The sequence below is a fragment of the Pongo abelii genome, chromosome 12 (genome assembly GCF_028885655.2).
Source record: "Pongo abelii isolate AG06213 chromosome 12, NHGRI_mPonAbe1-v2.0_pri, whole genome shotgun sequence".
NCBI lineage: Eukaryota > Metazoa > Chordata > Mammalia > Primates > Hominidae > Pongo > Pongo abelii.
The window spans coordinates 29,049,891-29,077,631 of record NC_071997.2 but is presented as its reverse complement, the minus strand read 5'-3'; the positions used below and the strand labels follow the sequence as shown (position 1 = coordinate 29,077,631).

The 27,741-nt window shown below is 41.3% G+C and overlaps 1 protein-coding gene across 9 annotated transcripts in view; it reads left to right on the top strand.

Annotated features, from left to right (window-relative positions):
- Positions 1-27,741, top strand: part of AFF3 (ALF transcription elongation factor 3) — a 616,655-nt gene that overhangs the window by 381,476 nt on the left and 207,438 nt on the right. For all 9 annotated transcript variants that reach the window (XM_063713526.1, XM_063713522.1, XM_063713523.1 and 6 more), the window contains one exon: positions 22,833-22,913. In XM_063713526.1, the coding sequence (XP_063569596.1) occupies positions 22,833-22,913 (81 nt within the window). The remainder of the gene's footprint in view (positions 1-22,832; positions 22,914-27,741) is intronic.

The window sequence follows — 27,741 nt, the reverse complement described above, 5'->3', positions numbered from 1 at the left end:
CCTCAGAAATTTAGCTGTGGTCTCAATCAGTGGACTGACTGCTATCAACTGTTAACACTGTAGACATTCAGAGAAAGGAACTTAAGAAAAGGAGGCAGTGAGCAGGTGTTTCCTGAACAGTGTGAGTCTTCTTGAAGGAAGATGTGACAGAAGGGTAGGATGTGGATGGGGAAGTGACAACAGGTGAGCAGAGCCTGCAGGTGAGAGTCTCAGAGCCTCCTTCCTGTGAGCGGGAGTGGGAACCTGGCCGGTCTGAACCCAGGCTCCCATGAGGAATGGTGGGAAGCATGTCAGACACTCATTGGCCAGGCAGCCCTGAGACAAGGCTGAGAACTTGGATCTAGTCTAACAAGGAGCCACAAACCCTCTCAGGCAAGAAAGGCATTTGGGGAAGATTAATCTGGTGTCAGGATTGACAGCCTTTCCCTTAGCTGCAGTCACCCCTTCTTTGTGTTCAACTTCATTTAATGATAGATGGTTCTAGAATTAGCCAGAGACTAGGACCTTAACTTCCCAGGGTTGGGAAGCAATTTGAGAATTAAGTCATGGTTGTTTAACTCTGAAATAAAAGTGGTGCTAGGCTTAGCCATATCACTTCAGGCTGGTCAGAATAATTTTTCTTTTAATTGCCACCATGTCTTCCTGAGGAGATACAGAAGAAACAACAAATGCTAGAAAAAGGAAGGGGCAAGTCTGGAAACATTAAGATCTTGGTCATATATTGATACAAGATTTCCAGAGCAAATACTTTCTGTTTCTCTCCCTGAGAAGAGCTGAACGTAGCCAGGCAATTTCTGTGTAAAGTTCAGGGAGAATCCTGACATGTGTTTGTGTGTACATTGTTCTTGAGGCAGGGTGGAATGGGTTGCATCTAATTCACTCCCTTCTTTTGGCAGACACTTAGACTATCACAGTTCTTCTCACAGGACTCACCGATGGGAAGCCAGAGGCCCCACAGACCAAGCACACGGCCTGGTCAGAACAAAGCTCCCTGTTTGCCTTCCCTGCCTCTCAGGCCCCTGCCACCTCGACCAGGGCTCATCGTCACTCTTTTCTTCCTCTTCTCTCCTTCCCTATTTTGTCCCACTTCTTGTTTATTCTTCCTCTTCTCTCCTTTCCTATTTTGTCCCACTTCTTGTTTTCTGAGGCGGAGGATGGGAAAGGGGACCAGAGTTGAGTATGAGACGAGAGAACCAAGAAGGCAGGAATACTGCATGTCGACTGCATTCACACTTAAGAAATCCTGCCGAAGCTCATTGTTCTTCATTAAATGACATATTTATGGTTTCCAATACAGTAACTTCTCAGAAAACCCCAATTAGCTATTCTTAGCGCTGTTTTGCAGACTGAAGGAACATAGAAGGACACAGTGGCCCCTGCCCTGCATTCTAGCTGTATCACAAGTGACTGAGAGGCCTTGGGCAGCTCACAGAACTTCTTGGGGCCAGGTGTCCTCATCAGAAAATTTAGAAATATGTCACTTCCTGGGGTTGTCTTCACCTCCAGATTCCACGGTTCCCTGTGGCTCTGAGACCAGAGTCCATGTCTCCTCATTCCGAGTTCCACTTCTTTATACCATGTTATTCTTTTGTCTCTGAGAGCTTTGAAATATTGGGGGAATCATAAAGTCTTAAAACATAAATATTATATAAACAAGGTGACCTTTAAAATGCTTTTGTTGGAACTTTGCATCTCTAGAATGTGTTACTGTATCCATTTGTGCCAGCCTTCTTCCTATTCAGAAACTGCTCTTGTCAGGACACCAGGGCTGAGACATCTTCCCTGGCATGCTGTTGAGTCTGAATTGCTCTGGTTTTTTTTTTTTTTCTTCATTTTTTAAGTTCTGGGATACATATGCAGGATATGCAGGTTTACTACATAGATAACATGTGCCTCGGTGGTTTGCTGCACAAATCAACCCATCACCCAGGTATTAAGCCCAGTATCCATTAGCTATTCTTCCTGATGATCCCCCATGGCAGGCCTCAGTGTGTGTTGTTCCCCACCATCCATGTGTCCATGTGTTCTCATTGTTCAGCTCCCACTTATAAGTGAAAACATGCAGTGTTTGGTTTTCTGTTCTTGCATTAGTTTGCTGAGGAGAACAGCTTCCAGTTCCATCCATGCCCCTGCAAAGGACATGATCTTGTTCCTTTTTATGGTTGCATAGTATTCTGTGGTATATATGTACACATTTTCTTTGCCCAGTCTACCACTGATGGGCCTTTGGGTTGATCTCATGTCTTTGCTATTGTGAATAGTGCTGCATGAATTGCTCTGTTTTTTAAAAGTGCCTGTAAGCCAGGTGCTCATCACCTGTTCCATTTTCATCACTGACCATGCCAGAGCACACGCTATCTCCCTCCTCCACCTGCACAGTCAGGCTCCATTCTCACTGTCAGAAGAGCCACACTTAGGTGGGTTCTGACACTTCCTCCAAAACCTGCTGTGCCTTCTCTGCACGCACTTTGCCCTAAGTCAGAAAGCTCCTTCTCTTCTCAGTACCACTATTCTACTCATAGTCTGCAGGACATAAATAAGTACCAAGTATCCATCTTTTTTTTTCAACTTTAGAAGATATAGTTTGTGTATCAAAATACTAACCCATTTCAACTGGGCAATTCAGTGATATGTAGTAAATTTAGTAAATTTACAGTTATACAATCATCATCATAATATAGTTTTAGAACATTTCACCACCCTAATAAGATTCCTTATGCCCACTCTGTGTGTGTGTGTGTGCACGTGTGCGTGTGTAGTCAGCCCTCCATATCTGCTGTGGGTTCCACATTGGTGAATTCAACCAACTACAAATCAAAACTGTTTGGGGGGAAAAATCCACAAAGTTCCAAAAGGCAAAACTGTAATTTGCCATGCTGAGTACTATGTTGAATCCAATAGAATGAAGTGATGTGGAGGCATCATATTGGGGTATAAGTAATCTAGAGAAAATTTAAAGGATATAGAAGGATGTCCATAGCTATATGCAAATACTCCACCATTTTATATCAGGGACTTGAGCACCCATGAATTTTAGTATCTGAGAGGGGTCCTGGAACCAATCCCACATGGATACCACAGGACAGCTGTACATCGCTCTTGATACTGTTGTTTTTTGTTCTATTTTGTTTCCTATTTATGAATAGCCTGAGCACAGGAATCACATATTTGGCTTCTTCTTTATCTCCTTTGGTGGCAAATGCCTTGCTGAGTCCATAGGAAATAATCAAACACACACACACTCGCTCACACTCGCACATTCACTCACACTCGCACACTCACATTTGCACACACACTCGCACACTCACACTTGCACACACTTGCACAGTCACACTCGCACACACACTCGCACACACACTCACACTCGCACACTCACATGCACACTCACACTCACATTCACACTGACACACTCACACTCGCACATTCACTCACACACACACTCACACTCGCACACTCACACTCACAAATTCACAATGACACGTACCCTTGAACACACACTCACAGTCACAAACACACACAGACACACATTCACAGTCACTCACACAAACACACACTTGCACTCATTCACACACCTAATGGTTCAACAACTGGAACCTTACTGCCCTGGCCAATTTAGGTTTTTGTTACAAATATTTCTAGAAATAAACTTTCTTTGGTTCAACATTAGAAAAGTTTGCTGCTAGGCAGTAAAACTTGCCTGCCACATACTTTGATGACTATGTTCAATACTTTTCAGTGGTAAAATTATATCACTCACTCTTTCTTCTCAAGAGTTCTTTTGTTCTTCCAAGTTTTCTTGTTCATTTTTACATTAGGAATTACTTCCATATATGCATGTATGGAAAATATATTTATGTGACACCCAGCTGGCAAGATACGTCACTATTTCCTAGATACCCAGAGCACTCCTTAACCACCAATATGAAAAATGTAGATTCTGATAGAAAAATGGACAAAGGATATGAATTAGCATTTCACAAATAGAAAGTGACTATGTCTAATAAATATAGTACACTAATAATTAGAGATGAGATTAAAACAATAGAATATTTTTGCTATAAGATTGGCAATCGTGTAAAAAATAATTTTTAAAAAGAATATTAGCAAAAGTATTTAGAACCAGGGACTCTCATATACTATTGGAGGAGATATAAATTGATAGACCATTTCAGGGAAACCATTTGACAATATATTAAAATTTTAAATATTTATGCCATTTGACCTAGAAGTTCTATTCAAGGAATTAATCCTACACAAGAAATACAGAACTGTGAAGAGATACATGTACAAAGATTTTTGCCAAAGCATGATTTTTAGTAATGAAAAAATGACAAAAACTCAATTCTCTATCTTTTGATCAAATAAACTATGGCACCTCTAAGCAGTGAGATACTATGCAGCCTTTAAAAAATAAGATATGTTTTGGGAGGTATGGAGCAAGATGGCTGAACAGAAAGCTTCACCAGTCAACACCCCCCACCCCACCGTGGGAACACCAAATTTAACAACTATCTACACACAAAAAAAGTACCTTCGTAAGAACCAAAAATCAGATGAGCACTCACAGTATTTGGTTTTAACTTCATATCACTGAAAGAGGCACTGAAGAGGGTAGGAAAGACAGTCTGGAATCACCAATGCCTCTCTTCCACCATCCCCCCACAGCAGCCACATGGCACAGAGAAGTCTGTGCATTTGGGAGAGGGCGAGTGCAGTGACTGTGCGACTTTGCATTGAACTCAGTGCTGCCCTGTTACAGTGGAAAGTAAAACTGGACTGAACTCAGCTGATGCCTGCCCACAGAGGGAGCATTTAGATGAGCTCTAGCCAGAGAGGAATTCCCCATGCGAGCAGTAGGAACTTGAGTTTCTTCAAGCCTCACCACCAACATCCTGTGGGCTCTGAGGCCCTACATAAACTTCAAAGGCAGTCTAGGCTACAGGCTCTGTAATTCCTAGACGAGTCCTAGTGCTGAGCTGGACTCAGAGCCAATGGATTTGGGGGCTGCGTGACTTACTAAGACACCATTCAGGGAAGCTAAGGGAGTAGTTACACTACCCCTCCTCCAAACCCAAGCAACAAAGCTCACAGCTTCAAAAGAGACCCCTTCTTCTGCTTAAGGACAGGAGGGGCAAAAGTAAAGAGGGCTTTGTCTTGCATCTTGGTTATCAGCTCAGCCACAGAGAGATAGGGCAGCAGTCAGAGCTGTGAGGCCCCATTTTCAGGCCCTACGTCTCAGAAAACATTTCTAAACAGACACCCTGGGCCAGAAGGAGACACTGCCTTGAAGGGAAGGACCAAGTCCTGGCAGGATCCATCTCTTGCTGACTTAAAGAGCCCTTGGTCCCTGAATAACCAGCAGTGATACCCAGGTCATATGCCATGGGCCTTGGTGAGACTCTGAGACTGCTGGCTTCAGGTGAGACCCACCACATTCCCAGCTGTAGTGGCTACAGTGAGAGACTCCTTCTGCTTAGAAAAGCAGAAGGAAAAGTAAAAGGGACTTGGTCTTGCACCTTAGATACCACCTTGGCCACAGCAGGGTAGAGCACTAAGCAGGCTCTTGGTGTCCCTGATTCCAGGCCTTGGCTCTTGGATACCATCTCTGGACCTTCCCTGGGCCAGAGGGGAGTCCACTGCCCTGAAGGGTGAGTCCCAGGCCAGGCAGCACTCACCACAAGTTGACTGAGGGGCCTTTGGGCATTAAGTTAACATTGGCAGTGGCCTGGCAGTAATCCCTGTGGGCCGGTCGTGGTGGCCTTGGGATGAGGCTCTTCTGCCTGTGGAAAGGAGAGGGGACCATGGGAAGAACTGTGTCTTATAGTTTGAGTGCCAGCTCAGCCAGAGTAGAATAGAACACCATGTAGATTTCTAAGGTTTTTAACTTCAGTCCCCGGCTCCTAGACAGCATCTCTGGACCCAGCTGGGGGAACTCGCCACCCTGAAGGGAAAGACACAAACCCAGCTGGCTTCACCATCTGCGGATCATAGAGCCTAGGGCCTTGAGCAAATACAGGCCGTAGCCAGGGAGTGGCCCTTGGGTAAGACTTAGTGTTGTGCTGCCTTCAGGTGTGACCCAGCACAGTCCCAGTCGTGGTAGCCACAGGGGTGCTTATGTCACCCCACCCCCAGCCCCAGGCTGCTCAGCACAGAGAGAAAAAGAGACTCCATTTGTTTGGGAGAAAGTAAGGGAAGAGAACGAGAGTTTCTGTCTGGTATTCCAGAGAATTCTTCCTGATCTTATCCGAGACCACCAAGGCAGTACTTCTTTGAGTCTGCATGAACTACAATGTTACTGGACTTGGGGTGCCCCCTAATGCAGGTAGTGTCAATCACAACAGCCAAGTCATTTCAAATACCTGGAAAGCTTTCCCAAGAAGGACAGCTACAAACAAGCCCAGACTGCAAAGACTACAATAAGGACCTAATTATTCAGTGCCCAAACACCGATGACATCTTCAAGCATCAACATCATCCAGGAAAACAGCCTCACCAAAATGAACTAGATAAGGCTTAAGGTGTCAGGGACTAATTCTGGAGAAACAGAAGTATGTGACAGAGAATTCAAAATGGCTGTTCTGAGGAAACTCAAAAAAATTCAAGATAACACAGAGAAGGAATTCAGAATTCTATCAGATAAATTTAACAAAGAGATTGAAATAATTAAACAGAATCAAGCAGAAATTCTGGAGTTGAAAAATGCAGCTGACATACTGAAGAATGCATCAGAGTCTCTTAATAGCTGAACAGATCAAGCAGGAGAATGAATTAGTGAGCTTGAAGACAGGCTGTTTGAAAATGTATGATCAGCAAAGACAAAAGAAAAAAAGAATAAAAAACAATGAGGCACAGGTATAAGATGTAAAAAATAGCCTCTAAAGGGCAAGTCTAAGAATTGTTGGCCTTAAAGAGGAGGCAGAGAGAGAGAGATAGGGAGAAAGTGTATTCAAAGGAATAATAACAGAACTTCCCAAACCTGGAGAAAGGTATCAGTATCCAAGGACAAGAAGGTTAGAGACCACCAAGGAGATTTAACTCAAAGAAGACTACCTCAAGAAATTTAATAATCAAACTCCCAAAGGTCAAGGATAAATACAAAATCCTAAAAGCAACAAGAGAAAAGAAACAAGTAACATACTATGGTGCTCCAATACTTCTGGCAGCAGACTATTCAGCGGAAACCTTGCAGGCCAGGAGAGAGTGGCATAGCCTATTTAAAGTGCTAAAGGAAAAAACTTTTACCCTAGAATAGTGTATCTGGTGAAAATATCCTTCAAACAGGAAGGAGAAATTAAGACTTTCCAAGACAAACAAAAGCTGAGGAATTTCATCAACACCAGACCTGTCCTACAAGAAATGCTGAAGGGAGATATTTAATCTGCAAGAAAAAGACATTAATGAGCAAGAAGAAATCAACTGAAGGCATAAAACTCACTGGTAACAGTAAGTACACAGAAAAACAGAATATTATAACACTATAACTATGGTATGTAAACTATTCTTAGGTAGAAAGACTAAAAGATGAACCAATCCAAAATAATAACTACAAAAAAGAAGACACATTTGTATGTTGTGTTGGGAAAGACGCTCAGTGAAAAAGAGTATATCACCAAACAGTATGACCTCATTAAATATACATGTATTAATATAATCCCCATCTTAGTGCATGTATATAAAAATCAGATAAGTACCCAGTGCTTAACACTGTTCACCATTGACATTATCTGCAGGTGTTAGGATCCTGGGGGGTTTCACTCTCCTGCATTTGCTCTTTTTTTGCAATGTTTAACTTTTTAACCAGAAGCATATGTTATTTATGTAAGCAGAAAATATTATGGAAATACTTTTTCAATTAAATTAAAAACTAAAATGAAATCATGTGTCCCAAACCCACCAGGGATCACATATGAAATTAAGAACTTCATTGAGTGAGGAATAGAGACTGAAAATATTGAGACGCAACAATTAAGTCATGAAAAAGAATAGAGAGCAGAAGTTGCCCTGAGCCCTGCGTGTGGCTCCACCAAAGTCAGAGGAAGTGCTCCAGGCTGGGGATTCCCAGAGACATCCCACTCTGCTTGTGATCCCAAATGTCTCCAAGATAAGCTAACTCACCCTTTTTTTTTTTTTTTTTTGAGACAGAGTCTCACTGTGTCACCCAGGCTGGAGTGCAGTGGTGCAATCTCAGCTCACTGCAAGCTCCGCCTCCCGGGTTCACGCCATTCTCCTGCCTCAGACTCCCGAGTAGCTGAGACTACAGGTGCCTGCCACCGTGCCTGGCTAATTTTTTGTATTTTTAGTAGAGATGGGGTTTCATCGTGGTCTCGATCTCCTGACCTCGTGATCCGCCCGCCTCGGCCTCCCAAAGTGCTGAGATTACAGGCGTGAGCCACCGTTCCCGGCCGCATCTCACCATTTTACTGATGGTGATGGCCAGTTTACAGATGCACAGTTTTAATGGTTACTATCTTACATTACATTATGCCAAATTATGCTGCTTTGGGTTACAGCATGTGATGTTACATTGTGTCATTATACATGTTTACTGTCTACCTCATTTTACCAGAATGTAGCCACCTGGAACAGTGCTTAGCACAAAACACCTATGGAATGTTTATTGACAGAAATTGTTAGGAAGTTTATTAAAACCAAAATCTCCCCTGTAGCTTTAAACCACACATAATGTCTTTTCCACAAGCCAGCCCCTCAAATGTCTGACACAGAATCCATGCCCTTCTCATGCTTCTTCTTTGCCAAAATGCTAATTAGACCCGTCAGACCCATGCAGCAACTGTTCGAATATAGATCTGTTGCGTTTACATGTATTTGTTCATTGTTTATTGCTTCTCTCCTCTCATGGTGCTTACACCTCCTGAGAGCAGGGGTCATGTCTGTTGTATTCTGCTTTGTTTCCCAAGACCTAGAGTAGCCCGAGTGTTTAAATGTGTGTTTGGTTGAACGCATGCCTGAGTGTACAGGTGCACTAATAGAAACTGAACTGATTGGCTCTATTAAGTCTCAGACTGTTCAGCATGATTGTTAGACCTCTTTTCAAAACAGGGAACTGCGTCTGTATTGTCAGTGAACATCAAGGGATAAAAACATTGGTCTGAAATTTGTAGATTGCCTATTTGCCCTTGAGTACTAAGAACCTTCCTTCTCACCTTCTCATAGAGACTCTTGCAAGATCATGTTGGCTCCCTCTTTAAAGACACATTTAGCAAGTGAGTTCAGGTTCTCACCTTCTTTAGCCGTTATTAATTTAATGTCTTCCTCTTTTATCTGTATTTGTTTGCTCCCATAGAATATCTTTTCCCAATGGATAAGCACTTTATCAGGCTATACTAATTCAGTCTTCTAGAAAACTCTGTTTTCTTCAAATAAAAGCAGTTGTCATCCTGTTTATATTTTGGTCCTAACTTCTCTTTTCTTGAAGATCTATGAACTTTTGGGGGGGAATGTTTTAATATTTTCCTTCTTATTCTTAAGGATAGTTTAACTTTATTTCTGAAAAAGGAGAAGGAAAAGAAAAAGAAAAGATGGTTTTTCCAAGGCTAACCAGCTTTCCTCCAGCCTCTGGATTTGACGTTCAATATCTGGAGCATGTTAGTAGACATTTTCTGTTTCCTATAAAGTCATTCTGCCTTTCACATTCATCCTTAAGACCCAGAGACATCCCTGCTGGCCTAGGGCAATGCCATTCAGTGATTTATAAATCACCTCTCAAAACTGAGAAAAATACTTCCGTAAAGTTAGTAGAAGCCTGCTCATTTGGAAGTGATTTAGCTGGGAAACATTTGAAAGGGAGAAAGGCATGTTCCTTCGGCAGGATTGGCCTAACCTTCCCTCTGGTAAACCAGAAGTCCCACCCGACCAGGGACTTTGATCCTGGCCCCAGTAGTTTCCAGGGTTTATTGTTGCCCAGGCTTGTCACCTTGCTCAGCCACCTGCCTGGACAGTAATCACTGCCCTGTCATCATAGCCAGGTAACCTCCCCCTACACTCCCAGCTTGCCCAACGCCTCCTATACTACCCAAGCTGGTGCCTGCAAGGGTAGTCTATAGCATGAGGGCAAAGCTTCTAATCTGTAGAGCCCCAAACTAGAAAGAGGATGCATGCTGATTTCTAGTAACTATCCCTTTGAAGAAAAATTCCAGACCCTGAGATAGCATTCTTCCTTCCCTTTATGGACATGCTGCTTTAGTGGCGAAGGGAGTTAAGGAAGCAAATTATTGTTTAATAAGCACATTTTTATTAAGCCTTCTATTTGACTGTGAATAATTAACCAGTTAAATATTAAATAATTAAAGAGTAAAATAGGTTAAAAAACAAATTCATAAACGTCTTCTATATTCATCCTCTTTCCTCACCAGGTCGAATCCAGAAGCTGCCAACACTAGTTATAAAGGTAGTAATACAGCAATAATTATTTTTTATGTGCACCTACTATGTGCCAGCTATTATGGTAGGTTCTTTGTATATTTATCACTAACCACTCAGGTAATCCGCAAGATAGAATGATTAATACCAATTTACAGATAAGGACACTAATAATCAGAAAAGTAAATTTGCCCGAGGTCATTCTGCTGGTTTATGGCAAGGCCAAAATTGTACAAGGTTTCCCAGATGTTGATTCCAAGCCTGATCTCTTCTACCCTCTGCTTCTCTGCAATTGCCATAGTGGTTTTATTGAATGCACATTTCCAAATTGTCTGTGGAAAGGGGTTCAGGAATGGGTTGTGTGGAAAACATGGCCAAGAATGTAATTTTCACCCCCTTCTCCTTCCAGCCTCCACAGTCTTCCAGTCTGTCCCAAATAATGCCATCTTTTCCGTTAAGTATATATGAAAGAGTGGTTTGACTGTTGCAAACCACAGTTAGTTCAACGATCATCTATTTATCTGTTAGGAAGGCTCACTTTTGGGTGTTTGTGCTACCACTAAAAAGTATTATGTGAGTCAGAAATAAAGTGTCAGTGGCATAGTTAGTAACGTGCATTTTCTCCTGAGCCGATCAGAAATTTGGCTCACTTTTTATAAACCTCGAGTTAACATGATTTGACGTGATTTGGCTCAGAAACGACACAGTGATGTGTCAGCCCCAGATTCAGAATTTGGGAAATTCTCTCAGTGCCCCTCAAATGTTTTAATTTTTTTTTTTTTTTGCTTGTCAAAGAAAGCATTTTTAAAATTTAAAATTAGACCAATTATTGCTTCTCATCATGAGCACGAGATTTGAACGAGTGCCAGAAACTAGCAGGTGTCTGTATATTGCAGCAGGGTGAAGTTGGAGTCACCTGGGTTTAACAAGAGTCACTCAGTCCATGCAGCTGTATACTCAGCAGCAAAACCATCTTCCTAAAATTCTGAAAACCCAATCTAAATGTTACTACTTTGAATATTTTAACGCAATGCTCAGTTCTGAAAAACAATCTCCAAGTTAAAGAATGAGAATCATATTATTTTTTAAACACAAGTAATAAAATGAACATTGAAAGCCAGGTGGATCGAAGAATACATTTTTTTAATGTTTCATTTTTATTGTTCAAAAAAGTTTCAAGTAAAGAAATAGAATGTACTTGACACAGAGAGACAATAAGACAGGTGACTCTCATCCTCTGCCCCAAAAGAAAGCTGGAGAAATGCAAAACGAGAACAAGAATTCTCCAGAAAGGTCCAAAATTAAGGGATCTAGCATGAAACAAACTTTTAAGGTGAAGACTGTATCTTGACTTTTCTCGATGTTCTAATCCTCTCTGTGGAGAGTTCAGTTTCCAGGGAAGCTGAAGTCAAGGAGGTGAAAGGTGGGGTCTCCAGTGGCATGGAATTGACTTCCTTGCAATAAGGAGTGCTTTTGACGATACAAAGGAGGTAAAGAAAGGCCAGATGACCTGTGGCCTCTGCTTTTAGATAAGTGGGAATCTGCAGACCAAGGAGCAAGTGTGATGCACAGGTCTGAGTTACCCTCAGCGTTTCCAGTTTGAAGGGCTACTTTAGTATTTGTCAGTCTGCAAAACCTGAACTGAAAGCTGCCTCTCAAACTGATTCTATTGATTGTTACCCCATTTTATCCCTTGATGATTAACCTCATCACAGGCAGGGGCAGAGTTCAGAAGCTCAGGCACTGCAATGAAGTAGATTAATCAGCATCCCATTCTGAGATCCTGTCATCCAGTGCGTTGGTATAAGACCAGAAAACACGTGTACAGCTCCCAGGAATCCCCTTCTCAGGCCTATTTCAGTTCAAACTGGACATATTGCTAGGTTTTCAGATTGAAGAAACAAGATTTTGCTGTGATTTTTGTTAACCCTCTTTTTTGCAGTCTTTTTGGTTATTTGCTGATTTGTATCTGTGTTTGAATCAGTTGCGATTTTGGTTTCTGGCATTTTAGCAGCCTATGCTATACTATGAGAAATAGATATTTTTTAGACACTTTTTTCAGCAGCTACCATTTTCCTAAAAGTTTTCAATCAGTAGTATTTCCATCAAAATGCTAATTATTATTGTTGTTGGTGTTGTTGTTGTTGTTGTTGTGATTAAAGACAGGGTCTCCCTCTGTCACCTAGGCTGGAGTGCAGTGGTGCAATCATAGCTCACGGAAATCTAGAACTCCTAGGTTCAAGTGATCCTCCCACCGCAACCTCCCAAAGTGCTGGGATTACAGGTGTGAGCTACTGTTCCTGGCCTGTTACTATTAATTGATATGAATGCATTATATTTATTACTTTTCAAACTATACGGGTTTTTTGTTTGTTTGTTTTTTACTGTAGAGTTGGTAAAATAAGGTTGTTTGTGAATTTTTGTTGATTTAGAGGCCAACTTAAAGGTTTTAAGTGTGACTTACTAATTCTGAGCCTTCAAGCCTGACCCTGGAATCTGTGTTTAAAGGGGAATGTTGGGTCTTTGCCCACAAATGCTAGGAATGGATTGACAGGCCGAATGCACTCTGCAGTCCCATTAGGGAAGGAATATGTTTCTCCCACTTGATCTTACTCCAGGGCTACTGCCTGGTGTCCCAGGTACGGGCCCGTAGGGGTGTTTTCCTCTTCACCAGGTACAGTGGCGTTAGCTGCCAGCATTTAGATGAAATGCAGTGTTGTAAAAATTACCATGTCTGTTGTTGGCAGCACTTATCTGATAAGAGTGTCATAACACGAATAATATGTGTGAAAGAACTGAAAAGCTGAATGATTATTCTGATACAGAAACTGAAAATGAAATCACGCTCTGATCAGCAGCCACTGCCACACATAAACATCAACGTGAGCATCTTGCATTTTTATTCCCGAGTCACAGAATTCATCCCGTGTCTTGTTTAGAAAACAGTAAGTTTCTGAGCACAAAGAATTCTGGAGTTAACTGCGGTCATCTGCCAGGCAGATCCTTCAATCCTGGCAACAGTCACATATGCTTGGTGAGACCAGTGTAATTTCTTGCTACCATAATTTCTCAGGCAAGAAAAGAGACTTACAGAGAGGCTCCATGAATTCCTATTATTCTGACCATTGTGCTAGGCCTTTGAGGAATTATAAGAGCATTATTAAACATGATTCCTTCCCTCAAAGAGTTTGTAATCTAGTAGGGATTTTAAAAATATTCTGATAGTGGTAACACACGACAAGAAAGCTCACAGCACTGAGTAGCATGTAGTTGCTAAATAAGTGGCATTGGCCGGGCGTGGTGGCTGACACCTGTAATCCCAGCACTTTGGGAGGCCAAGGCAGGTGGATCGCCTGAGGTCAGGAGTTTGAGACCAGCCTGGCCAATGTGGTGAAACCCCGTCTCTACTAAGAAATACAAGAATTAGCTGGGCATGGTAGCATGTGCCTGTAGTCCCAGGAACTCAGGAGGCTGAGGCGGAAGAATCGCTTGAACCCGGGAGGCAGAGGTTTGCAGTGAGCTGAGATCATGCCATTGCACTCTAGCCTGGGCGACAGAGCGAGACTCCATCTGAAAAAAAAAAAAGTGGCATTGATTATGTATAAGTGGAGGGTAGAGAGGGCTCGCTCAGGGTAGCACAGGTCACCTTCACAGACAGGCCAGGATGAGAAAGAATGCAGAGGTAAGTGAGATGGAATAACGTGAAAGGAAAAGTGAAACAAGGTAGGGGCAGGAAAGCCTGGGGTAGGACAGGAAGTAAGACATCAGGCTTGGGGAAGACAGTGTATAGAAAAGCAGCAGGCGGTAATGCCACAGTGGTCCTTGATGGTGCCATGTGGCAGAGCATCTTGAACAATTGGACCGGGGTCACTGGAAACTTTGGAGCAAAGGTGACATAGTAGCTGTTCGAGATGGAACACTCCTGTGGCAGCGACAGACAAGGGAGAGAGACTAGGAAAAGTGTTTTTCTCCTCACTTGTTTTTAATAGGGAAATTAAAACATGGTTTAAGTTTTTTCTAGTTGAACCTATTTGTAAGCTAAATAGACTTTGCAGATCTTCATAGCTGCACACTCTGAACTCGAAGATTTAACTTCAGGCTAAAATTCTATTTTTGTTTCTTCTCTTCTTTGGTAACAAAGAGCTGCTATGTGAGGTGGGGATGCCTGAGGCCTCCTATCACTTGTCCTAAAACAGGCAGGGGTAGCTGGCATCAGAAAAGTGGTCAGCTACATGGAGGGTATCGTGCAGATTGAGCATGTGAAAGTCTATGTACCATCAGGGTGTGGGTTCTTGGAGACTGACGTCAGTCTTGCTGTAGAGTAGAGTAGACGTGAAAATGGAAACTGGCCCGTGTACCCATGACCTCCTAAAAATTGGGATATGGAGGATAGAGAAAACGTTAGACAGTTATGAAGAGCAATATTCTATACCCTTATTTAACCATCTATTCTTTCTTTTTAGGAGAAAAGTGAGTATGTTTACTATAAAGAGTCTTGGCATTATAAGCCTTTACAAGGAATAACAAGTCACCTGAATGTATCCCTTGAGTAACTAGACATCTGTGTAGGGAGAAGGGACTGGCAATGCTGTGTTGAGGCAGATGTGTGGATTCTCAGTTCCATCACTTGGAGTATCTAAAAGGCTAAGGAGTGGGACATGGCAGCGTGCACCTATGGTTCCAGCTACTCGAGAGGCCAAGGCAGGAGGATCATATGAGCCCCGGAGTTTGAGGCCAGCCTGGGCAACTTAGTGAGACTTTATCTCAAAAAAAAAAAAAAAAGGCAGGTGACTAAGAAACCCAAGGCAAAACTGAGGACCTCTCAAGGTTAGGGGAATAGGGTGCAGCCTTATTCCTGAGGGACAAGAAAATGAAGAAGGAGAGAAGGCAGACAGAGCAAAGAAAGGGCAAAGGAGTTTATGAGATCCGAAGGTCGCCAGCTAGACTTTGGAGTAAGTGGCTTTAAACATTACATTTCTCTTCCTGTCTTACATATGGTCTGGGAAGTGGTTAAAGGATGGCCAAAGTAGGTCAATAGAGGCAGAGCAGCAATGAAAGGGTGGTTGGGGGTGAAGTCAGGAACACAGGCAGGAGTGAGGACCATGGCTGCAGTGATGTGGGATCAGTGTTCTTGTAATGAAATAGCATTCTTTCTCAGTGATAAAATAATGTGGAGCAAGCTAAATGCAGTTTTATCAGGAATGATAAATTTTACCTTTGCTTATATTTTAAATCATTACCAGAAATGAGGTGCAAACGAAATACATTTTTATCAAATCGTATTATCCCACTGACTGCTGTTATTTTGTCAGAAATCTGTTTCTATGAAAAAACTTAGGGACATTTTCTCCAATAAAAAGTACAGATCAGACTTAGGAATCATAATAATCTCTTTAAATATCTTTCTGTTTTAGTAATACATAGTTTGCATTAATAATCCTAGCTTAATTACAGGCTACATTTGCATGATACTTATTCTTTTATTTAAAAAACTCTTTCCCATATATTCTCTCATCTCAGACTCCCAACAACTAAAGCTCAGAGTGAAGTTATATTTCTCATTTTAGAGACAATTCAGAAACTCAGCCTGATATTAATCAGTGCTGTCTTTTATTGAATGCTTAAATGGGAGGGGAACTATGCTAGTTTCTTTATATATATATGTATGTATGATCTCATTTAATCTTTATGACTAAACCATGGGATAGTTATATCCCCATTTCCTCTGGTTGTAAGGTACCACAAAGTGAGATCTGATTGATCGTAAAGTCCACAGCTTGAAATCACGGTAGTTTACTGAGCATGTGACTGACCTAAGCTCAGGAGGCTAGCAAGTGATAGAAGAGGAAATCAGGATAGTCTATTCGCCCTTGATTCTCCCATGCAATTCTAGTGTGAAATTTTAATGTAATGGATAATCAATCTTATAAAAGCATTGCACCTCATAAATTACATTTTATTTTGTATATATATTACATATTTTGTATTTGCATTACATTACAAATGTATTAAAATCCATAGAAATAATTCTTATGTTTTTGGAAATTCTTACAGACCTGAATGCTTTAAGTAACCATATTTTCTTTACTATTCCTTCATGTAGCTAGTAGAATTCGTTAGATGGAAAAATCACACGGAAATACTTAGCTATAATTAAAGCAAAATTAGCAAGCAAGTTTGCATTGAAATGTGGATGTTCAGTTCAATTCAACAAGTTTATATAGAGCACTTACTATGTAAGATGTTCCAGTCTCCACAAAGATAAGTAGATAATATCCCTCTCAGAGGAAATTTATATTCCTTCTTTAGGCGATTATGTTTAGTAAATCCAAATGCTCTTGAAAGGGATTATTAGAATTCCAATTTGGGGATTATGCCTAGTAAAACTGAATGCTCTTAAAAGAGATTATTAGGGTTCCTAAGTATTGCTTTTATTTTACATTGGAGAAAGAGCATTCAAAGAGAGATAAATGGTTGGGTGTAGATTGAAGTACATATTCATAAAACTATAACACAAAACAGAATGTAAGAGAAAAAGAAATAAGTGCTTTGGAGGAGCATGAGCAGAGAACTGTCCTATTATATTGGCATAGAAGGGAAATCTGCAAAAGCCTCAAGACATAAATGATGTTTGAGATGAGCCTTAATGGATAAAGAGAGACCCAGAGACATATGAGGAAGGGCATTCACACACTAAGGGGATGGTGTAAGTAAAAGCAGAGGCTAGTTTTTCTTGTAGGTAGAGTATTTGTAGAGCAATAAAAAGGCATGAAGCTGAAGACTGGGACCTTATTGTAGAAGGTCTTGAGTACTAGGGTGAGGTTTCTGAGGGAAATGCAGTAGAGTGGAAAACAAATACTGGACTGGGAGTAAAGAGTTATCTGGCCAAACCTAGGAACTGAGTGACCTTGGACTAATCAGTTTATCTTTTTGAGCTTTAACTTCCTTGCTGTACTATGGAGATGGCAATTGTTGCGTTAAAGGTTGGGCATAAGTGACAAAATGTATGGGGAAGTATTTTGAAAACTAAAACTTAATAGGAGGCGTCATCATCTTCAGCGTCACCATCGCCATCATCATCATCATTGTGATGTGATGATGCATATGAAGTTGTTTTTTTTTTTTTTGAGATGGCGTCTCGCTCTGTCACCCAACCTGGAGTGCAGTGGCGCGATTTCGGCTCACTGCAACCTCCGCCTCCCAGGTTCAAGCGATTCTCCTGCCTCAGCTGCCCGAATAGCTGGGATTACAGGCGCGCGCCATCACGCCTGGCTAATTTCATATTTTTAGTAGAAACAGGGTTTCACTATGTTAGCCAGGCTGGTCTCCCAACTCCTAACTTCAGGTGATCCTCCCGCCTTGGCCTCCCATAGTGCTGGGATTACAGGCATGAGCCACTGTGCCCGGCCGCATATGAAGATTTTTAGAGCAGTGAAGTTTTTCTGAATTACGAAAATTCAGTTTGCAGCAGTCTGGAGGGTGGACTGCTAACAGAAGACAGAGAACCAATCAGGATGCTATAAGAGTACTTCAGGTTAAAGATAACGAAGGTGTGATTAGGATGGCAGTTCAGGTAACAGAAAGGAGAGAAAGGTAGACACACTGCAGAGATTCAGTGCTGAACGTTCAATTCAGTATTTGTTCAGAAATGAAGTGAGCACCCATTCTGCTCCAGGCTCTGTATTAGGTGCTGGGCCACCAGATAAAAAATACACAGCCTTGAGGGGTTCATCACAGGTTAGAGGGGAGGCACAGATGTATAAACAAGCAACCACAAGAGAGGAGACAAGTGTTCTAAAAGAGACCTGTATGTGGGAAATGTGGCACAAAGGAAGGCTGAGTCAATGGTGGCTTGGTTTGGCCAAAGAAGACTTCATAGCAAAGGAGGAAATGGAGCTGGGTCTTGACGGATGAGTAAACAACCCAGCAAACAATAGGAGGTTGGGAGGTGCTACCAGCATGTGGAAAGCATGGTATATTCAGGGGATCTGAGCTTGGGAGGCTGGAGTTAGGAGTTGGCTAGAACGTACAAAGTCTTGGATCCACTTAGAGGTAGCCCAGGATATGGTAAGTCCAGCTGCTGGGTGAACTTCAGCAAATCACTTAACCTTTTAGTGATTTAGTTTCCTCATCTATAAAATAAGAAAATAATAAAGCCTACCTTTCAGGGTGGGTATGAGAATTAAGTAAATCACGTAAAGCGTTTAAAATCATGCATAATGTATTTTAAATGCTTAATAAATGAGAATTATTGTTATTATTATGAGAGAGGGAGTGAAAGAAGGAATCTGGGATAACTCTAGGTATGCTGACTTGAAGAGTTAATAGATGTTGCTGCCATTAACCAGGATGTAAAATACAAGAAGAAGAAAAGTTTGTGTGGTGTGTAAGTTTAGCTTTAAACATGGTGAGTTTGAATCGCTCATGAGCACCCAGGTTGAGAGGCTCGGTAGACATCTAGAGTGGGCACGTTAGACCTGGATGTGCTTTTAGGCATCACCAGCATACTAGATGGTTTTTAAAGCCACAGTAGCAAGATCAGCCAGGGAAAGAATAGTGAGAGGAAGGCTGAACACAAAACACCCAAGGAACAGTGAGAGAAAAGAAGTTTCAGCAAAAAAGGATGAGCATGAGATCTCCGAGAGTGGAGCTGGGCCAGGAGGACAGCGTGGGAGCCACGGGGGAGAGAGTAAGGAGGAGATGAGCATTCAAGGAAATCCAATGACCTTGACAACAGAAGGAGTTACGTAAGGGCTGCTTCTATTGAAAGTGGTTGCTAAGGTCTTGGAAATGTGAAGGGGAGTCATGAGTTCACAGGTATTCGTTTCATTAATCTTAAGCTTACACACACACATGCACAATATTATATGGACTCTTATGTGTATAATCTGCAACAAAAAATCTGAAGTCAAAAATAGAAATGGTAGGTGAGGATGTCAAAACAGCAAGTATAAAGACTTTTTTGAGAATGTTAGCTATCAAGAGAAATAGAGAAATGAAGATCAGCTGGAGGAGGAATACAGTGTCAGGAAGGGCTGAGGCCTGAGATCATTTGTCAGTCTTGGGGGAAAAAGCCAGTGGAGAAGGAAAGATTGATGTTAAAGCAATACCAGTGGGATACTCATGGAACTAGATCCCCAAGGACAGAGAAACAGACAGACAGAGGGCGCAGGCAGGCATTAGCTTGGAACTCATGCCTCTTGCAGTCAGACCAGAAGGAAGGCAACAGGGTCAGACATGAACACCCACAGGTCTGTCCTTGGGAAATATTTACACTTAAGAGCCTTTGTTTATTCAGTGCCATAAGAGGCAGGGTCACCTGTTGTGAGAAAGCAGGGATCAAAGTGAGGCTCAAGAAAAATCACCAATGTGGAAAGAATGTCTGAGGAACTCAGAAAAAGGAACAGACTAAGAATGAATTCAAGGACTGCCCAAGCCACATGGCCCAAGCCACCACCAGATTGCCCAATTGCCTTTAAAAACCAATAGAAAGACATGAAGGTAGGGAGGGCAGGAGGCGATATTGGAGGGAGCCATTAGGCTGATTTAAAGGGGTGGAGTGGACAGAGAAAGATGCAGCTCATCTTTAGTGCATCTTTAGTGAGGGTCCAAAACCACCTGGCAAGAGCTTCAAAGGAGATGGGGTATTTGCATGAGGACAGCAAGCTAAGAGAATGTGTCATCTGCCTTCTGTGGAAATTGCTTTTGAGGTTGGGTGGTTATTGGATGGATGAATAGGTGAGTTGGAGGGAAGGAAGAAAAAAAGAAATGGAAAGATTGATTACAAGCATAGCTGGAATTAGAGAAAAAAGACTGATAATAGACACAGCCAGAGCCAATACCCTAACTTTCAAATTCAGTAGATGCTGAATTGAGCACTTCGTGTACATAAGACACAGTCATAGTGCCTGCCAACGGTGAGTTTTCAGGAAATGTTCACGCAGGGAATGAGTGGGTGCTCAGGGATGGACCCTGATTAAGGTACAAAGATCAGGAGAACAGTTTCCACCCTTAAGAATCACAGCTTAGTGGTATCTCAAAGTTTGTCTGCTATTCCACTCTTGGATAAACCATGTATTAAACAGATTTGAACCTGAAAGTGTCAGTTGTAAGAAGCTGTTGGTCTAGGAAGTGTTCTTTTGAAAGTACTGTTACTCATTTTTTATGGACTTTTCATTTTATTTATTCTTGAGTTGCTGAAGGACACACTGAAATAATAGTTTATCTTTTTGGATTTTAGCTATAGTCAGAGACAAATTGCACAAATGTGAGGCATTCTGATACACAGACGGAGTCTGTATGCGAAGTTAACATAGACATACCGGGGTGGTATGTGTAAGTCTGATGTTTAATCATGAGTAATTAGTTTGTGCTTTGCAATGTTGGCCCCTGAGGATCATACGGTGTAAATTGTGTAAGCAAAAGAGTGATTGCAAAGGAAGCTACTGAGTGGCTGATTAGCAGTGGGATGGACTCAGGGACACATCAGACAGTCAACAAAAGAGGAAAAGGACAATTGGTTTAATAGTTTGTAATTGATGAGTAATATCTCTACAGAAGATTTGAGGCCACTTATAGCAAAAACACATATCCTCTCCAGTACTGAAAATGGAAGAGGAAAATCAGAAACCTTGCAGAGGAGAGATGGCCCTATGGGAGAGCCAAGGTGTAGAAAACCCACTTGTGTCTTCCTGGCTTTCTTAATCGGGTAGCAACACTCTGGGTAAGAGCTGACCAGGTCCTAGACAAGGTGGCCCAACTCTGAGAATGATGAATTGTTCCTTGACTCCATGGACAGAGATGCCACTGTGGATACAAACTTGACAGTCCTGCTTATCAGCCTCCTCAAAGGGAGACCAAGCCACCAGCAGGGCAGAGATGCGGGGAGAGAGGGACATTTTAAAGGGTCACTGGATCCGCCTTTGCTTTCCTGGGGGAGCATTGGTAACAGCAGAATGGAGAAGGGACACCTGGAATGCGTATGTGCCTAACCCACCTACTGCCTGTGTCACGTGTCGTGGTGTGGGAGAGATGATATGGGGTCAGTAAATCCTTCCCGCGTGGCTTTGAACACACTCACCCTCCCACGGCTTCCTGTGTGGATTCTGCACTATCTGAAGTGCTGGGGGAGGTGAATGACCCAAGAAAAGAAGGCGCCCGACCATTCCCAAGAGCTCTTTCATTCCAAAAGCCTGGCAGAATCGCTTTTCAACACCCACCTGCCAAAGGGAGGTAAGGAAATGTCCTCACCTCAAGAGAGAATTTCTCACTTTTCTGAAAATGGATCGACCACTGCTTCTGTGCTTGCTTAGGTTTGGAAATGCAGGCAAATCAAGAAATAGGGTTCGGCCGGGCGCAGTGGCTTATGCCTGTAATCCCAGCACTTTGGGAGCCCAAGGTGGGCGGGTCACCCGAGGTCAGGAGTTTGAGACCAGCCTGGCCAACATGGTGAAACCCCATCTCTACTGAAAATACAAAAATTAGCCAGGCATAGTGGCAGGCACCTGTAATCCCAGCTATACAGGAGGCTGAGGCAGGAGAATCCCTTGAACCTGGTAGGCGGAGGTTGCAGTGAGCCAGATCGCTCCACTGCACTCCAGCCTGAGCAACAGAGTGAGACTCCATCTCAAAAAAATAATAAGAATAATAATAATAATAGGGTTCAGATCCAATTCGTAAATGCCAAGTTGACGTCCTGGTCATCAGAAATCAATGTAATTCTGTAATCATTTATTGATTGGAACTCTCTTCCAGAGATGAAACTGAAGGTGAATACCGGAAGTGAATAAAACAACTCCTCTCTCCCTTTCCCAAGGCTTAGAGAAAGTGTGTCAAAAAGTGTATGAGAAATTATTCCATGTTAAGCTCATGTTGTGTTCTTAATACTGTGTTATAAGAAATGACACCATTCTATCTCTGTATTTCATAGGCGTGATTTGTTTTTTCACTCTCCGTGAATGACATTTTATGAAGACCAAAGTGATGTGTGGGCCTTATTGAGAACTGATACTTTATTTCTAATTGTATAAATAACTCCTCTAATAAAGATCCAGAAAGTTAAAAGTACCTTATGCATTTCTTTGGAGACACCCTGTGAATTTTATGGGATCAACTCCGAGTCCCCTTCATGTGGCATTTTCCAAAGAACTTTTGCTACTAGATTGTCCCTTTACTCAGGACCTTAAATGAAGTGAAAATAGGACAGCCTTGCAAACCTTTTTGAGGTATAAAGGGAGCATGGGGAGAGCCAAGGAGTCAAGAATTGGTAAAATTAGGAAATGAAATCATAAAAGTGGATTTCACATCTTTTTTAAAATTCTTTCAGCCTTTGTACATTTCTTTCTTACCCCTTCCCTGCCTTATGAAGGCCCGCTTGTACAGCTGCTTTACATACCGCTGATTTTAAATACTGTCTGTATCACAATATTGTTTGTTTTTATCCCGTCCTTTAGGAGATGACCTGGCTTCCACCACTTTCTGCTATTCAAGCCCCTGGCAAAGTGGAACCAACCAAATTTCCATTTCCAAATAAGGTGAGATCTTGCATCCCTCAGGTGGAATATGTTTCACTCATGCAGGCTTTTCTAGTGGGCAGTGGGCTTACCCGTGATTGTCTTTTCTCCTGTAAATATTCCTGCCAGAGGCACGTGAATCTGATCCTTAACAATTTGCAAGCACATACGTATTCATTTATGAAAGGGGGAGAATCAAGCCTCCAATCTTACTTACCTACACTTCTCTGCAAAATGTGATACTACTGTAATTATCATTTTATCTAAAAAACATTCGTGAAGTTGAAATGCATCTTATAATCATTTTAAACATTCAATGTGATGTATAAAATTGTATGTCCTGGATTTTTCTGAAAAGCTATTATTAAATTAATGATGTATCTTAAAATCAATGTCTTAGTATTGAAGACATGTGGTATTTAATTTCCCTGAATATCTTTTTTAAAGCATAAGATATTTTCTAGGACTTAAAAAAAGATATCTGTATTTTCTAAGAAAAAGCACACCAAAAAATTGGCCACAAAATAAATGACTATATACATGAGTCTAATAGGCTTTCTTTGATTTGAATAACTGACAATACTACATACTCCTTATGAAGGATCAAATTATATGAATGGGAAGAGACCAAAATCTCAACATCCCTGGCACTCCAAGCCAGAGATTATTTCCCTACCCAGAAATTACTATCAAGAGTTTATGTGCCATTTCATTTTCCCTGTGCATTATATATAGAAAATATATATATATGGAAAAATATATATTTTTTTCCAATTGCTAAGTTGTATAGTACTAAGAGCATTTTTTCCAAAAGTTGATTTTTTTCAACAATATGTATCATTACTAAATATCAATATCACAGCTTTCTGGTCAGGCATGATGGCTCATTCCTGTAATCCCAGCACTTTGGGAGGCCAAAGCAGGTGGCTCAGTTGAGGTCAGGAGTTCAAGACCAGCCTGGCCAACATGGTGAAACCCAATCTCTACTAAAAATACAAAATTAACCAGGCATGGTGGTGCATGCATGTAATCCCAGATACTCGAGAGGATGACTCAGGAGAATCACTTGAACCTGAGAGGTGGAGCTTGCAGTAAGCTGAGATTGTGCCACTGCACTCCAGCCTGGGTGTTAGATGGAGACTCTGTTTCAAAAACAAACAAAACAAAAAAGTAAATAAACATCAATATCACCACTTTCTAAGGTGAATTATTGAAAGAATTGTTCATTGCTGCTATCACAAAGATAAATTCCATTCTAAGAGTTGATTTTTCTTATAATAAAATGTATTTGAAGACCTTTTCAAGTGAATATATAGAGATTTTCTTCATTCTTCAAAACAGCAGCAAAATATTTTGTATGAATTTGCCATAATTTAATCGAATTCCTTTCAGTGGACACTGAGATTATGTATGGCTTGTTATTATTACAAACACTGTTAGATCAAATGCCTCTTTGAATGCCTCTAATAAGGATACCTTGAGTAGGAATTGTGGTTCTGGGCATCAGAAGCCACAGTTACTTTGGATTGTGTTTCAAGAGTACTTTTGGCCAGGCGTGTTGGCCCAAAACTGTAATCCTAGCATTTTGGGCGGCCAAGGCAGGAGGATTGCTTGAGGTCTGCAGTTCAAGACCAGCTTGGGCAACATGGTGAGACCCCATCTCAACAAAAATATGAAAAAATTAGCCAGGCATGGTGGCACACCTGTAGTCCCAGCTACTTGGGAAGCTGAGGTGGCAGGAGGATCACTGAAGCCCAGGAGATCGAGGCTACAGTGAGCTATGATCATGCCACTGCACTCTAGCCTGAGTGACAGAGCAAGACCCTGTCTCAAAAAAAAAAAAGACAAAAAAAAGTACTTTTTACATATCTTTGCCAATGATTATTATCATCTGGGTTTTTATCAGTGTGTCTGTATGATGAATGAAAAGTTGATATCTTGTTTTCATTTGCATTTTCCCAGTTACTTCTAAGCTTGAGCATTGACTGTTTTTCCTTTGCAAATTGCCTGTTCATTACTCATTGCCACTTTTTAAAAGCTAATTTGTAGGAACTCCTTAACTCTTATTCATTTATCTATTATATATGATGCAACTACTTTCTTGCAAACCTTTTATATGTGCCTTTTACGCCAGCAAAGTGTTTAATTTTTATGTCAGAGAAAAAAGATCTTTCCTGCTCCAATATTCTAACAGTGTCCTCTATTTTATTCTAATTCTTTTATACTTTGTTTTAGTTGTGGATGTTACGATGTAGGATTCTAGTTTTCTTCTTTTCAATGGTCAGTAAGTTATTATAATACTATCAGTGTAATAGCCCATTCCCCCCGTCACTGGTTTGAAATACCCTATGTCAATAGTTGAGCTTCTCATAAATACATGGATTTGTCTCCAGACTCTCTATTCTGTTTTTCAACATGTTTATCTAATTCTTTCGCAAGAACTCATTGTTTAAATCAGAGGTCAAGAAGCTTTTTCAGTGAAGCATCAGATAGTAAATAGTTAAGGCTTTGTAGGCAACACCTCAGTGAATGAAATGTGGCATCTCATTGGTGGAATTGACATCAGAACCAATGTGAAGTTCCCAGGCTTCTAGCCCTTTCATTCAGTACAGGGGAATTTAGCTGAACAGTTTATTCAGTGTGTACTTCCAGTGGCATCCTGCCATCCTTAGAATAAAATGGACAATGCTTACAATCTTTGCACATAATCTAGCCAAAATAATCCAGACCCAAAATAGAATCATAGACATTTTTGTTATGTGTAGGTATCATGGTATAAGTACAACTTTTGATATAATTGGGCACATACCAAAGCATAGTTTATTACGACTTTTCCAAGAATATTGTACCAGTTTGTTCTGTTTTGTTTCATGTAGATGCTTAAGTGCAAGTAATGACTTGACTTCTGAGGTAAAATTGAGACTTTAAATCATTAGTACAAAAATTTCATTTTTTAGCTCTATTGAGGTGTAATTGACAAATAAAAATTGTATGTACTTAAGGTAAACAACTTGATGTTTTGATATTGTGAAATAATCACCGCAATCAAGCTAATTAATATATCAACAACTTCACATAGTTACCATTTTCTTTTCTCTTTGTGGTGATGAGAACATTACCTTCTAATAAATTTCTAAAGATCTACCCTCATTGTTAACTATAGTCACATTTCTGATACATCATATATTATTCATACACACACATATGTGTACACACACACACAGCACAGACATTGTACTGCGTGAACTAAGCCAGACACAGAAAGCCAAGTACTAGATGTCATTACCTATATGTAGAATCTAAAATCGACACACAGAAGCAGTGAGGAGAATGGTGGTTGCCAGGGGCTGGCAGCTAACACTTTTGCTTATTTTTCTTCAATGAATGGGTGTTACAGAGCCATCCTTGGGTCAAGAAAGTAATAATGGTAGCCTTTCTCCTGTGAGACTTGTTTTCAAATTGTTTACTTTAAATATGTACGGTTTGTGTTATTGTCACTTATACTTTTTTTTAAAAAAGTCATTGTTGAAAAAATAATTACTGTAATGGAAGTATGACACAGTGTAGCAAAAACATTAGAGTCAAGAAGGTTTCAAAGCGCAGGGTAACCCTTGAGTTTACCTGTGCAGAGCCTCGAAGGAAGAATGAAGTTTGTCAGGCAGGAAGCAGAAAGCAGCAAGATGAGCATTCCAGGGGGAGGGGATCAGAACAGGATACACAGCTGGAAGTATTGGGAGTGGCAGTCACCACATCACTTTCAGCCTTGGGTTCTAATGATTTGTACACGTCACCTCCACCGCTAACTTGCTGGACTCACTTCTGTAACGCTTAAAAAGCCTAGTAGAGAATCTTGCAGGCCTACTAGAGTGCTCCCAGAGGAGGACAATACCAATGCACAGGTGGAACTAGACCTCCTCAGGCACCTACCTACAGAAGACATTTGCAAGGGGAGAGAAGGCTGGTGAGACAGAAGCTATACATATGTGGGTATCTGGATGGGGTGGCAGGAGACACAAAAGTGGAAAGGACTTCAGTGTGTGGTCCCTTTGGAGAAAGAAACTTTGGTCTCCCTCTGTTCTGGACCCAGCCTTGCTCTGGCTCCATGAAGAATGAAAAAGCTGCATAGCCTGTGGGGCCCCTGGGGTTTTGCAGCTGGCTGGGAAGAACAGTCCTCCTTCAAAAGCAGCAGCCCCAGGACCTGAGGTTTGCCAGCAGACACCTTATCAGGGTGTCTGATAAGAGGACCTAAAATGTGGGAGTGGCCTGGTAAGGTAGCTGACCCCTCCACAAGCAGGCTGGCCAAATGCCAGTAAGAATGATAATGGGACATTATTTGTACCCACAAAGTGGCACAGTTTAGAACACTGGGGTTATAGCCAATTACTTTTGCACTAACAGTTGTTGTTTCAATGTACCACCAAGAAAACATCAGCTAGCAACATGAGAGTATATATTAGAGACAAAGTCTTTGATTTTATTCTTGCCTCTCCTACGGAAGACTTCCACAGAGATTTTTTTTATACCAATTATTTCAACCATTTTGAAGTCTCTCTTCACTCCCTATCACATAAAACAGAAATAATAATGGTTATTAATCACACAGGTGTTTTAGTTAAAATTTAAAGTTTACTATCTATGAGATACATGATCTTATGGTTTGTTATCCTAATTCAGGTCATCTGTAAGCTCATCTCTGGTTCTCTGCTTGTGATCAACAATCATCCTGTGGGTTTTAGGACATACCAAGAAATTAACAATTTTAGCTAGGCATGGCGGCGCGTGCCTGTAGTACCAGCTACGAAGGCAGGAGGATCGCTTGAGCCTAGGAGTTTGAGGCTGCAGTGAGCCA